This window comes from Manduca sexta, chromosome 13 (genome assembly GCF_014839805.1).
Source record: "Manduca sexta isolate Smith_Timp_Sample1 chromosome 13, JHU_Msex_v1.0, whole genome shotgun sequence".
Taxonomy (NCBI): domain Eukaryota; kingdom Metazoa; phylum Arthropoda; class Insecta; order Lepidoptera; family Sphingidae; genus Manduca; species Manduca sexta.
In genome coordinates this window covers 1,970,362-1,985,067 of record NC_051127.1, presented here as the reverse complement: position 1 = coordinate 1,985,067, position 14,706 = coordinate 1,970,362, and the positions used below count along the sequence as shown (strand labels likewise).

The window sequence follows — 14,706 nt, the reverse complement described above, 5'->3', positions numbered from 1 at the left end:
TCTCGGCAGTCCGTTCCACAAACAAATAGGCTATCGCCGCTTTTTTATGGATATATATTCAAACGAAATTAAACTTAGTATAAAAAAGCCAACGTGATGAAGTTGTCCCGGCGTACGCAGCGACTATCGGCTGGAAGACTCATTTACATGTAAATGGAAAACTGTTAGCGAGAGTGGCTATCGTAGTCGTACTTCACTTAGCTTTATTTAATTTTGTATCCTTATTGTGTAGTATACAGTTCAATTTTGTGTAATACAGCTTTTATGGTCTCAGCGAACTGTAGCTGCCAGGTCAGTTGAAATACTGAAATTGAAATGAAAAAAGCGGGATTGGGATAGTAATAAACGCGTATGACTCTAAAAAATCACCATACAGCCCAGCATTCAGTATCTGGTACAGCCAGCAGTCGTGATAATCTTATACTAACTTAATAGATTTTTGAATTCAGAATACTCAAAGTAAATAGGGATGTTTTCCGGGGCGAGACCAATTTTAAAAACACGGAAAATGGGACGCATCTGGCAATAATAGTGGCAATGTATATTGCGTCGGCTGCAACACTGTGGTCGGTAAATCCTTTGTGTTGAATTTTAGACGTGATTTTTCCCGAATTTAATTGGCAATAGAGATAGGTCTAACGCCCTCTCAAATTGACGTAACGTACGCTTTTGCAGCAATAATTGTACACACACATACATAGACTCACGCTTATTATCCCCAAAGAAGTATAGAGAGGAGCAACTAGTGCACCAACTTTTCGCCGTGCGTATTCCGTTCCATGTGATATCGCGCACAAATTTGAGTCTCTGGGCTGGTACTTGGTAGAAAAACCAAATATCTAGATTAATCTTAGTGTTTCCATAGACACGTCGCGCTTGGTCAGTGACATAAAATAGGGTAAATACCCTAATCATCGTATCGTATTGTAATTCCCGATGACGTCACGTGCGCGCATTGCGCCTCTTTCCTCACTTCCTGACACCCCTCACTACCGAAATGTGTTAGGATTTATATGAATTAAATATTTGATCTTCTTTCTCTCTTCAGTCGGCCCCTCATTACTGAGGATCGTGATCCCGTCCAAGGTCATTTAGTAGTCTTCCCCACGAGGTGCGATCTTCGGCTTGGTGCACCGCTACGCTCATTGGCATATTCAGGGAGCTGGCGACCTGGTCCGACCAACGCTTCGGATTACGCCCTCTTGGTCGCTAGCCTTCGAGCTTGCCGGTGAGCACCAATTCTCCAAGTTGTCTGGTTTCCGTCGCGCTATATGTCCAAAATCTTTTAAAATACAACTCAGACACACGGAGGATAGCCTCTTACGAAAAAAAAATACCTTGTGTTATTTTCGGCCATGATTTACAAGAGATGCAATATTGAATGCCGGAGAGGGATAGTCTAGTTATATGAAATCCCCTCAAGCATAAAAGCGTGTATATCAGACGTTAAAGTTGCCTGCCAAACACATGCCATTGGTTTTACTGTGTTTGTTATTTCTAGTATTTTTAGCGTACTGTCGGTTTGCCAATTGTTGATGCTTGTCAGTTATAATTTATGTAAGAAAATGAAGTTATAATAATTGTATAGGTTGTAAATAATGGGTTGTTTTAATACTCATGTTAAGACGAAATGTCGAGTACAAGTTTTTTTTTTTCAAAGAATTTTACGAGTTTCTTCGAAGTGGCATTTTTTCAATTGTATTTCTCAGAGTATTAAAAGATGCTAAAGTAAAAAACCAAATGAAAAAATCTTCATACTTCTAGACATACATAAAATGAACCAGATAACAACAATACAGACCTAAACTTCACCAACAGAACCCGAATCATTCGGTAGTTCAAACATCGTTCCGGTGAATGAGTCGGTCACGTGACCAAAGCCCCGGTCCGCGAACGTACTACACACGCACCGCGTACAGTTCGATCGATCAATTAACCAAGGTCGGCATGTTTAATTGCCAAGGTCAAGGGCGCGAGGTGACGCCGGCGGAATGTCACGGACCAATGCCGCTGCTGGACATGACGATCGCCACGTGTGCGTGTCGAATTAGCATTGTAGGGCTGCACTTCTTACGAAGAGGTATAAGAGTTCATGTTCTGTCTTTGTAAACAGCTGAGACGTGACTGACGTTAACAAAATAAATATTATTTTCCTCTATGCTCCAGCTAAAGTATCAAAATTGTTGATTTTTTTACTGTTTCTTTACAATAATAATTACCATTATCAATATGCATCACGTATTCCTGACTTATTCAGTACTCTAAGCATCAAGCAACTCTTCTCGTCAATGGCTAAGCCCTTCCTTACCTTTAATCGGTGGTAACTTAACGAGCTCCTGGTTGTGGTGCTGCACGTTGAACCTGCTGGAGCCATGCCTCCTGGGCTGTCCGTTCCAGCCCGGCGGGCGAGGGCCGTCGACTGTGCGCGGTACGATCGCAGCAGGAGGCGGCGGGCCCGTCGCCAGCGAGGACAGTGGTTTCTCTGGACGGCTCTGGGGACAACGGAAAGGAAAATCAGTATTGTAGGGGATAGTGCTAGGTAACTTATGACGTCATAAGTTATGGATTAAACACGTGCAACGACGCAATCACACATACACATTTGACGGCACGTGAAAATTATTTTCGTCTCATAAAATGTTATGAAGCAAGCCTGTATGAGGCGATAGATCTACATCCTTTCACTCTCTCATTCACTGCCAGCTACACCACTAAGGTAATGACCAATGAAGCTCTCCGTGTGCATTTACGTCTCTATAAAAAGAAAAACGTTCCAAACTGCACAACGTTTGCTGCGCGTTTTAGTAAACTTGCTGAGCTTGAAGTACGTATAGAATACGCTAACTACATAAAGGTGGAAATGTTTGACCGATGAAAAGCAAAGGTACTTTCAATTTGAAATAATAAAGCTAATAAAGTAAAGCAACATGTATGTACGCTTAGTGAAGTAATCTCTGAGATAAGTAGCTATTACCTTTTTATACAAATTATCCTTTTATGTCGGAATAAAATGACGGAAAAATTTCCTTTATTAAATAAAACTGAAGGATATTCTTAGACGTATGCCTAATGAGGCGCACATAAGATCAGACATGGGTTAGGGAAATTTTATTGATAAGAGAAGTACAAAATTACGTATAATGTAAATTCATGGCATCCGTAAAATTTGTGTTTAAATAGTCTATGATTAAATATTAATCGCTACACATTAAATATGTTGTTATTAAAGGATGTAGGTACAGAAAGGTAATATTATACTGCACTAGAATCAACTACGTACTAGAAATATGAATAGATTAGATTTGCTTTCGAGGATAATGAAGTAAAACTATTTCCTAGGAAACCAACTTGAAGATACACTATCCTTTTCGATTGATGCGTGACAAAGTTATAAACAAACTCCTTCTTTATTCCCTTCCATTAATTCCCTTAATTCATGATTCTTTGACATTGTGTTTTTTTGGATTAATACTAGTTGCTTAAATTATTTTCTCTGAATCCAACTTACAGTTTTAAAAAAAATGTTATTATCAAGTTGTCGGAGATGAGTTCGTAATAGCTCGTAGTCTGTTCATACTTGTATAATTGTACTCTTCTTACTTCTATATTATGTCAATATTTGGATAATGGTGTGGATTATATTATGTTTGTATATTTTAAATTAAGATTACATTTTGATATTTCTTAACATGTAATCGTTTATTGTCGCTACAAATAAAAATAAAAATAAAAAAAATGCTAATTGCTCAGCCTATGATATATAAAAAAAGAAAAAAAAAGTTATTCAAAATATGCCAAATAGTATATCAAAAGACTGGACTCGATTTAAAAACGTTCGCTTTTCAAAAGATTTCACACAACAGGTTCCGGTTTGATATGACGTCGCGCAAGTAGGTCAGTGCTGTACGGCAGATGGAGCGAGAAAATGAGCTAATGCCGATGTAGAGTGAATTACTGAGCCCGCAATTGTGTGCAGCGCCTTATTCCGCCGGGCAGGGATGGCAAACTATTGGCAAGCGTTCATAGTACAGCTATCGAAAAAGATTAACCCCCTTATTCATAAACGTTTTTTATCTAAGGACGGAGTAAAGCTGTGATAACAAGCCTGTTTCTCAGTGCCCGACGGCACTGAGAAATAGACATAGGGCCAGTGTGATTGGTTATTATTGTTGTATTTGAATATTAGCCAATCACAACAGTCCTACGTTTACGCACTGCGAAGACTGCCATGCCGTCAGCACTGAGAAACAGACTTGTTATCACAGCCTTACTCGGTCGTTAGATAAAAAACGTTTATGAATAAGGCGGTAAGATGATATAATTTTGTAAGTCTGGAAATATTACGTTCGTAGCGACACGTCTTACTCCCGTTAAACTTCTGAGGGAATTGAGAGAACATATTATAACATAGAATCCCGAACACTAACAAAATTAAAACTCTAGCCTGCATGGAAACTATCACTACAAGCCAAAACCAGACCAGTAATGAAAATAAAACATTTTTTTTACAAAATATAACGAAAGATATTTTTATACATGCTATAGAAAGCACGATAAATAAAAAATACAGTGTATTTGTTCTTAAATGAATACATATTTACCCCTTATTTAGATACTCACAGAGAACAGATGAATAGTCACAAATACGAGTGCGTAAACAGTTTCTACTGGTGTATTCGATTCTCATAATTCATAGTCATATTAATTCGGCAATAGCTGACCCGACAGACGTTGTCCCGTCTTAACTATGAATTTGCAGCACGCATGCTGTCAATCGCTGACAGTTATTTGAAACAATTGACAGTTATATAAAATTAATATTTTCGTTAAGTTTTCTTAAACTTTCTAATTTTCCGCGCATTTTTTTGATTTTTTTCTTTCATAAGAATATACTTCTGACAATAACAAACACAACAAAAAAAAAGTGAAATCGGTCCAGCCATTCACGCGTGATGGCGTGACCAAGTGAAATAGGTATTCATTTTTATATATATAGATTAGTCTAAATAAGGCATTAGAAATAACAAATATGTTTTTATCCCTGACCTACGAAAGCACATCACAATAAACAAACGTAGAGTGTAGCTCTTTTTAATGGATCTTTATTGTTAGCTTGCTACGGGTATCATAGATTCCCTGGACAATTTGGCGGAATCTTTTGGCACGCTAAAGTGAAAGACTATGAACAGCACAAGGACACTTGCAAGATATATATATTTGGAAAATTTTGAATATAATATCGAGATGATAATATAATAATAAACATAAGAAAGTAGAAAGAAAGAAGTTTATTGTTGGAACAAAGATAAAAAATTAAAAACACAATATCCTACATAACATAAATAAATATTCCACCAACAATGGGCCTCCCATTCAACTATATATTTGTTATTCATTTTATATTTTATATATTTATTAGTCATCAATGACAGAAAACAAATATTTGTAATTAATTAATTTAATGCAAAAAGTGATCCATTTATCACGGAATCTTTAAATATTGACATCCGCTAAAACAGATTTGCATAGCAATATATGATTAATTTACTACGAAATCTAGTAAATTTAAGGCATGGTGCTATAATTAGAAACATTGTTCCCCAAGGTATAGATAAACAACGCACAGTATATTAATTAAACCCAAACATCCTTATGCAGCTTCCTTCCCCAAATAGCGGTAGCAAACAAACACATACACGTCAAGATTTGAACTGGCGACCTCGGACTTGCAAGACAATGCTCATCCGACCACACGAAGGCTCGTGCTCTTTAATGAATTCCTGTTCCTGCCCAGGTTTCCTAGGAACTGACTAGAATCTAAATGCTTTGTAATAATATTAATCGAAGAGATAATAAAATCAGTTAAATGGAGACTAACCCCTTTATTCATAGACGTTTTTTATCTAAGGACGGAGCATTGCTGTGATAACAAGTCTGTTTCTCAGTGCTGACGGCATGGCAGCCTTCGCAGTGCGTAGACATAGGGCCGTTGTGATTGGCTAATATTGAGATACAACAATAGTATAGTAGTAATCTTCTGTCTTGGGTATCTGCACCTGCAGGAATTTTAGTCCTATAATACTCAGATCTAGGATTAAATCCACTGCATCTTACAGGAAAGATTATGCGAGAATTTGTGAGGATGTCTAGATGTTATAGACATGCCTAAATTAAAAATTACTGAACTGATTTGGATGAAATTTGGTACACAGACTGTGCCCGGGATAGAACAATATACACGAGACTTTCCTGGATTTTATACATTATATCGCCGGGTGAAAGGCTATGTGACCTAAGCGACATTTTGTACGACACTCATTTTCATACATTATTTAGAATCATCACGTTTTTCTATATTTTTTTAACCTAATCAAATTAAAAAAAAATGTTTAAATACGTCTAAGAGAGGCGAGTCTCGAGCAACACCTTCAGTCAGCTTATCGCCGTCCACTGTTCAACGTAGGCCTCCCCAAGTGAGCGCCATAATATCCCAACCTTGCACTTCAGCAGATCGCATCACGTAATAACCAATAATACTAGAACTTTCAATAATCACCATCGAGGTTTGAATAGATAATGAAGGTTGGAGAAACGAGGTGGTTACAATATCATAAATCAATAGCACAAAAATAAGTATCGCCTTTGATTAAATATAGGCATTGTCATTGAAAAAAATCGATCCACTACCTCACCCAGCAGGCAGTAGGTGGTCCGAATAGTACTGTCTGTCACATACATATAAAGCAGAAATTTAAACAAAACTATGGAAAAGTCTCGAGAGCAGAAAAATCACACTTCATAGGATTCCAATTTCAAAAACAACCAAAAATAAGAATCATGAAATAACAAAATATTCAAAACAAAAAGTAAATCCGCTAAATAAATTTACATTGAAATTTACAGATCGCGAATTCGGAACGTGTTCGGAGATATTCTTAAAACGTTAAGTAGGCGAAGAGTGACGTTTATGTAAACAACACAACACACAACATAGTACAGCTTGATGTAGGGTCATCTCTGACTGGACGATTATCCAAGGATTCAGATTACAAGGCCATAAATACTGTCCTCATCACCATATAGTTATGTTTTCCATTTTTTTTATGTTTTCCTTTGATTGTTGATGTCGCGTGTTTAAAATTATTGTAATCTGATAATTGTCTACATGAATACCAATAATACAATCTATACCGAATCTTGATAACTTAGGTTTAGATTTGCTTTTAGTAATCTTAGAGTTTTCTGAAGGTCTATAATTGTCTAGTTTAGTATTAGACTTTGACTATCATTTCAAAGCGTTAAAATACTATTTAAACGGGTGACAACCCTATTTGGAACGCACGGGCCGTGCCTAATGGCCGTTTATTTTTGAAACTATACCGAGCATATTCAAGTTAAATGCCAAGGTTTATTAGCACTGACGGATGCAATGCGAAATAATTTATATGCAAATTTCGATCAAATATAAATATATGTGCTGGACAACTAGGGCATTTACACATTCATGTCATTTGTTCCAGAAGGGAATAGGAGGAACAACCTAGGCTCCAACTATTACACCAATACAATCAGTATCATAGCCCAACTGTAAACCTGAAATCTATAGGTGTACATTCAAAATAATTGAAACTTACAAATTATGTGACGTGGGAACCAAATTTGAATCCGCGCGGTTTGATAACCTTAGTGCGCCGATACTAGACCAAGGCGAACAAATAAGCTAGTTATGTTTATCAACAAACGTTGTTTACAATTTAGATAGAATCCGAAATTCACGAATGTTACCGAGGACTTACGCATATGTATTTTTAGAACAACTCTCACAAACAATCCAAGACTCGCGTATTCAATTAAAGAGTAAAATTATAAAAGTCTTACATGACTCCTTATTTTACATCGTAATAAAATTCAACAAGACAAAGGAAGTAAACAATTTAGCCCTTGTGTTTAAAAACTACCAACAGCCCTTGATGAGATGATTGTGCTGTTTATTAAGGAGGTATAGTATGACACAATTTGGTATAAAGATCATTTCAAACACAAAGCTCTGATCACCGATTCGCCAAACTTTCAACAAGCCCATAGTGGCCATTCAGCGCGTAAAGTTCTACTCTAAGATTTTCTAATAGAAAGATTTGAATTACTGAAAGCGAGATAGCTTCGTAGCGAAATACCTTTATGCGTACTCTCCAATACTGTCCTCTATCTTGAGATCACTTGCAATGAGAGCATGCAGTCGCTTCTATAACTTCTTTATTTCAACTTTTACGTTAGATATGAGTACCATGGAGATATACTTCAAAGAGCAATATTCTTTTAAATAAAATAACCGATAAACTGTCTATATAAAATCTTTTTTTAATCAAAATTAACTTTTGCTGAAAACGCCTGGAGTCTTATAGTAAAAAGTCCTATTGTGTACTTTTAGTTAATCCAGAAATCTATTCATCGATTTACGAGTTTACATATTATAATTGTAGGAAAAAAAATTGATTTGTCAAAATGGCGGCTTTATGCCATTCAAAACAGAACTTTATATTATATCAGATTACCAACGCAATACTAAAGTTCCTACAATCAACAACAAGGTATCATTTAAAATGAACTCCAGTTCCATCTCAATGTCAAGGTGTAAGGCGAACGCCGATGCAATGTAATCAATACTCAACTAGTTCGATAGCGCCGGTAGTACAGACGGACTCGTTAGACGGAATCGACGTGTGAATTCATAATGAACAGGGTTGGGAAGGCAAAGGTTTTTTAGGTGGCTCCACTAAAGGTGAGAATTATGCTAATAGAAAGCAATGCCTTTCTAACTTTTTTAGGGGAGAAAACGCGATTATCGAAACCATAAGTATAATTAGTTATTTTCTAGTTTATTCTTGTGAGAGACTACCTAGATCGGGCACCAGTCTCCCACAAGGGCGGAATCTAGTCTAAGGTACATACGTTATTGTAAACCATATGACTGCCCTTGTAAAGAGAAAAGAAACAAAGTAAAAAATAAACAGATTAACATTATAAGTTTTCATAAAATGCAATAATAAAAAATGTACGCATTATTTTAATAAATGCTGTGTACTTCTTTAAATTGGCTGTACATCCAGAATACGACCATCATTACACTACTCCTGTGTAAACTCAATGTATAATCTGCTGGAGAACCTAAAATAAATAAATAAAAGAGTCTAGCCTGTAAGGAAGCGTCAGTGTTTATGCTGGACTATCGGAGTTAAATAGGCCAAAAGTATTATAATCTACACTACATTGACATTCGGTCTTTAGCCAAAGACATCGAGTGATGCCATAATGCCCAGTATTTATATATTTTGTACGCAACTTAAAACCCAACTATCATGGTTCGCGGTCTAAGTACTCTACCATAAACCTAACATAATACATCACTAGACGCAGGGAAATTATTCAATATCATTTACGTATCTATAATGGTACAGTACATGCTCTTTAATCCGTACATCAATGAACATCTGCGAACTGAGCCGACAAAGGCGATAGCACACCGGACGCAGCATCCTCCGCAAGTACACCGCCTTGGGCCAATACTGGGCGAGAGTAGATGTAAATGCATACACTGATATAGATTAACTGCATCTTACCGTCTTACTCATGAACGATGTACAGTCATCCACAAAATCGAAGCAAACACTTTTAAATTTATGTGAAGAATTAAATGTGTGACAACAAAAATACATATTTGGAGTTTTGGTTAATTAAGCTATATTTGTACATATACAGTTACTTATATAAATTTCGCAAACCTATGCTTAGTTAAAACGCAAATTTACTCGATCAGTTGTAATTCAAAACCCGCCATCTTGCCTCTTAATAAGGTTTAAACTAGGAAACCGGTGATGTTTTTGACAGCTATTTAAGCAATTCTTAACCATCTCTTAACGCTAAAACAAGTTTATAAGACTGATAATGGGCGACGTCCACCGCTACAAAAAAAACCCTTACCACGCGGTATTATGCCCAAATCTACCGACTGTTATACAAAGGTTTTGTCTTGAGTGACATACGAAAATTCACTCTATTGACTGTCAACACTAAGATTAACACGCAAAGGAGACCGCCATAAAAAAGAATATAGGCACCTTAATCATCACAGCATAAAAACACCTCAAAAGCCATTAGTACATCAAACCTAACGCGTAAAATTTACATCGCAGTATGATCTCAAACGTATAGTAATAAAGAGGGTTGTACCGTTGCGTATGTAAATTTAAAATCACTTGTTGCGGCGACTGTGAACCGTTACGCCCACGTCGTACCTTCATTGCAATAATCATATCAAGAATATCAAACGACATTGACTTCATTACTGGTGGTATAAAATATATCCTATATTTCATATTCACCAGGATAGCGACCATTGTAAGTACACAAGGTATGAAAACCTACCAGTGGCCCATGTAAGTGTGTCGCGTTCCGGGATCAGGCTGTGTATATCCGGTTCTATCAAGCCGGCATAATTATGTCGACTGCTGGGGGTAATTATTTCTCAATCAACATTCTATTGGACACCGCCACAACAAAATCCAAATATCACTGACCGACCCGGGATTACAACTTAGGACCTCAGAGCGCTTCCGTACCGCGCATGCAGTACAGTTACGCCACCGAGATAGTCATTCCCTTTAAAAACACCACATATATATACATATAACATCCACCAGTTGTATATAGCACGTTGCACGTACCACACTCATCTGAAGATCCAATCCCGCTTTCCATCGTCAAACCTGGTTAGTTTTACGACCACTCCACACTCGGCAATTGGACATTTAACAGCTATTCGATTACGTTTCCTGGCATATACGTTAATTGAAGTAAACGGTATTAATATAACTGGTCTATTTTTGGATATTGAGTACATAAGTACCGAGAATTCAGCATAAACTAGTAAGTAATCGGTTGGAAATGTGGGTTTTAGTATTTTACGGCTATGACGGATTTAAATGAAGAAAAATTTTCTGTGCATTATAGCAATCTAATTATGTATGTATTTTTACGAGCAAAATATAGGATTATGTTAAAACGAAAAACTTTATTATTATAATAAGGCATCATAAGGCGTATATAACGAGACATTAAAATTTTGTAACAAACGTAGCCCTTATTATCATAAGGAAAATCACCAAAGTTGAACAAACTAACCACAACAAAACACACAACTATTATTTAAATACTGTTAGAATCGAAAACAACGAAAAAAAAACAGTTTTGTAAAAAATGCCGAAGCGCGTGATGGCCTATTTACTGCCAACAAAAATGAACTTTTTTTTTATAACAAACCATATATTATGAAAATAAAAATACGCGCGTGCCAAAAGTTTCAAATAGAAGGTATTTGACCGATTGACGACACACACGTATTTAGAGGTCCAGAAAGCTTATTTTGGATCTTGCAAAGTCAACAGTGGTGCAACTGGCATCCAAGAAACGAAGCGATGGCAAATTGAAATATCTTGTCGCGTAACGTTAGACAAACCTGATGGGTCTTAACTTCCTCATCGACATCGAGCCATTGACCGATAATAGGACAGCGAGGCTGATTAGGACAGGATATTGCATTAGGCTAGCGTGATGAATTCAAGCTCAAGTCCTAGTGTAGGCCTGTGTTCAGAAATGAGACAGAATAATATAAGGCAGGGCAACAGTAGATGGGGACTTGGCTTGAATATTTGGAAACATGATTAACCTACGTGCTATTTTTTCTTAGATAACCAAAGTACTTTTTTTTATTGTTTTGAATGACGAGACGAGCCTACCTTTCGCCTAATGGTAAGTGATATGACCGCCCATAAACAGTAGAAACACCATTTAACAATATGAATTACAAATTATTGTTTGGTATCCCACTGCGCGTATAATAGTAATGAAAGGCCGGCAAACACAGGCCTACATATACCTCCGATTTCATCCATTATGAAGACTAATTCATATTTACTTTTACAAAAACTGTTACATTATTTTCTGGTCCATATATTATATTACTTTAATACATTCTTTCTGTCAAATAATATTAATCAATATTAGAATTAATGTACTACTATAAACAAAAAACAAAAACAAGGGAAACAGTAAAATACGTAACAACATATCATAAAAATCTTTTAATTACGTACATTTATTTCATAATAATCTCTATTGTTATTTATTTGAATGTACAGTTAATCATACAGCCAAGTGGTTTTTAATTGTTTTCAAAATCAAAACACGCTAACCAAATAAAAGGCACATCGTCTATCACTCGAGTCACGCAATGATATCTCAATATAAAAACAAACAACCAACAAACGTTACGTCGTATGTATTATTTGTATAGACTGTAACGAAAGTGACAATCACTCGTGATGCGCAGTGTCGCCGACTTCAAGAAATATTTGAAAGGAAATGTGATATAACTAATTGCTAGTATACGAAAATAAAGTATGTTAATAAAAATATTTAAAAATTATTTATTAAAATGACATTATGTTCAACAATGTTTACAAATTGCACCTTAATCGTTTTTTTTAATGATTCGAACTGACAACAGTATTTTTGGCAAAGTCAAAAAAATACATTTCCTCTGTATCTCACACCACATTATAATACTAAATAATAAACACATAACCCTTGGATTTACAAGCAAAGAACATCTCTCGTAAGACTTACCGGCACTGCTTTAGGCGACGGCGGCGGAGACCGATTCCTCCGTCTCCTGAACATCGACGATATAGAATGTGTGTTGGCCGCACTGGCCCCGGTCGACAACAACATTGTCACAACACTTACAACACCGACAACATTTCACAACACTTGTACAGGATCACGTTTAAAAACCGATTGTACTGAGCACCGTTCCACCACTTAATACGTATTTAAAATCTACAAGAACGTTCGATCGCGTTAATGCTTACACCCACTGTGAAAGAAGCATTGTCTGTACAAACACAGAGCTAGCATTTAATTATCGCATGTACGCTATAAAAACACAAAACTATTTTCGCGCCGATTACTTTTTTCACAAAACCAACGTCAAGACGAACGGAACGCTCGGACGTCCTTCACATCTCAGATCTCACATGCAACCATCATAAAAACGGTGGTTACTTGGAAAAAAAACTACAAACAATAGTACATAGTTCTTTTGTTGTATTTTTTTCGTGAGATGTCAAGAATGAAGCGACAGTCGTCCGTTAATAAACACAGCCGACAATGTAATCTTGCTATCGCGCCACATCGAGTTTCACTGCGCGGGCGCAGGTCGCTCGTGTTTCGCAGAGCCGCAAGAAACCTATCACTTTGGACAAAACACATACTCAACGCACTTTCTCTGAATGTTTGTAACTTTCTTGATTATGCTTTGAGATACCAATATATTTGTAAAACGATACACCGACAACTATTGGTAAAAGTTTTTGTCGGAAAAACAAATTAATGTATGAGAACAAATCAACTTCGTTATAAGGAAATCGAAACCTACATCATTAAAAACTACCTACATGCAGTCAAGGATACGGACTGTAAACACGATAATAAGATACCATCGTAATGGCTCTTAAAACAAAGTAACGTCAACGCCACTCCACTTTAAACGAGAAGTCATCCAGAAGCGTTCCAATTCATGCAAATTAGGCGTGAAAAAAAATTCACGTCCAAAGGCCAAGTGGTTTTTTCCCCCCTTAAACCGTTAGCGCGAGTAAATCTAGTTACGAAGACGGGCGGACAGTAACCACTCCCCGGGGAGCTATGAGACGTATAAATTACTTCGAGTAAAACCTACTTTAGCTCTGCATCCAAACACATTTATCACTGATAATTTATAACACAAATCCTCTATGACTTCACCGCTGTATCTCTTATGGCAAAACTAATATTTGACAAGTATAGAATCACCACAAATTACTCGCGACGGAGAATAATGAATTCTTCACACGGGGTGGTAATTACGTGTGTTCTACAACAATGATTACGAACAACTGGCACAACAGGAATCACATTGCTAAACGCGTTGTCGAATTACGTACGATTTCCTACAATTACCGTATAATTGCTACAAAAACAAAAAAAGTTACGACATCGTTAGGAAACGAGCGATGGCCTTGTTTCATTTGTTTTTCTTTTTTTCTAATTGCATAACGTCGATATCTTCTTATTTACAACACACATGGTAATTATTGCAATACAAAAATTCATAAAATGTTTTGATTTATACTAACATGAATAATATTATACGTACTTGTAAATTATAATAGCGTTGAAAACGATAATAACGATAACATTATCTAAAGAAATGTTTTTCAACGACGTAGTATAGCCGAGAAAAATTAACCGTGATATGTTTTCTGATAAATCTAAAGTATACAAAACTGTTCTGAGTTTGAAATTATTTTATACATAAAAACTGTACTACATAAGTATTGTAAACAGCACTTCTTTTATAGTTTACGATGATGATTTAATGAATACAGCCTGTCATTTAAAAACAACACAAACGAAACGTCATATACAAATTATATTACTGTATTATTCGGTAAAAATGTATGTCATGTGTTCACGGTCGGTATTCCAAAAATAACGTCATTCTGAAACAGTATACCGGTTCAAAAGAATTTGCCGGAAAAAATTTAACTCGCACAAGCTATGTTTCACCACAATGTCAACAATACACAAATCTACTATTTCATTACTTCACAA

At 36.3% G+C, this 14,706-nt stretch overlaps 1 protein-coding gene across 1 annotated transcript in view; it reads right to left on the bottom strand.

Annotated features, from left to right (window-relative positions):
- Nucleotides 1-13,809, bottom strand: part of LOC115449938 (serine/threonine-protein phosphatase 2A 56 kDa regulatory subunit gamma isoform) — a 68,666-nt gene extending 54,857 nt beyond the window's left edge. The window contains exons 1-3 of the mRNA XM_037438101.1: nt 13,793-13,809; nt 12,682-12,931; nt 2,309-2,492 (exon numbers count right to left, since the gene is read on the bottom strand). Coding sequence (XP_037293998.1) covers nt 2,309-2,492; nt 12,682-12,786 — 289 coding nt within the window. The 5' untranslated portion in view covers nt 12,787-12,931; nt 13,793-13,809. The remainder of the gene's footprint in view (nt 1-2,308; nt 2,493-12,681; nt 12,932-13,792) is intronic.
- Between the last annotated feature and the right edge of the window lie 897 nt (nt 13,810-14,706).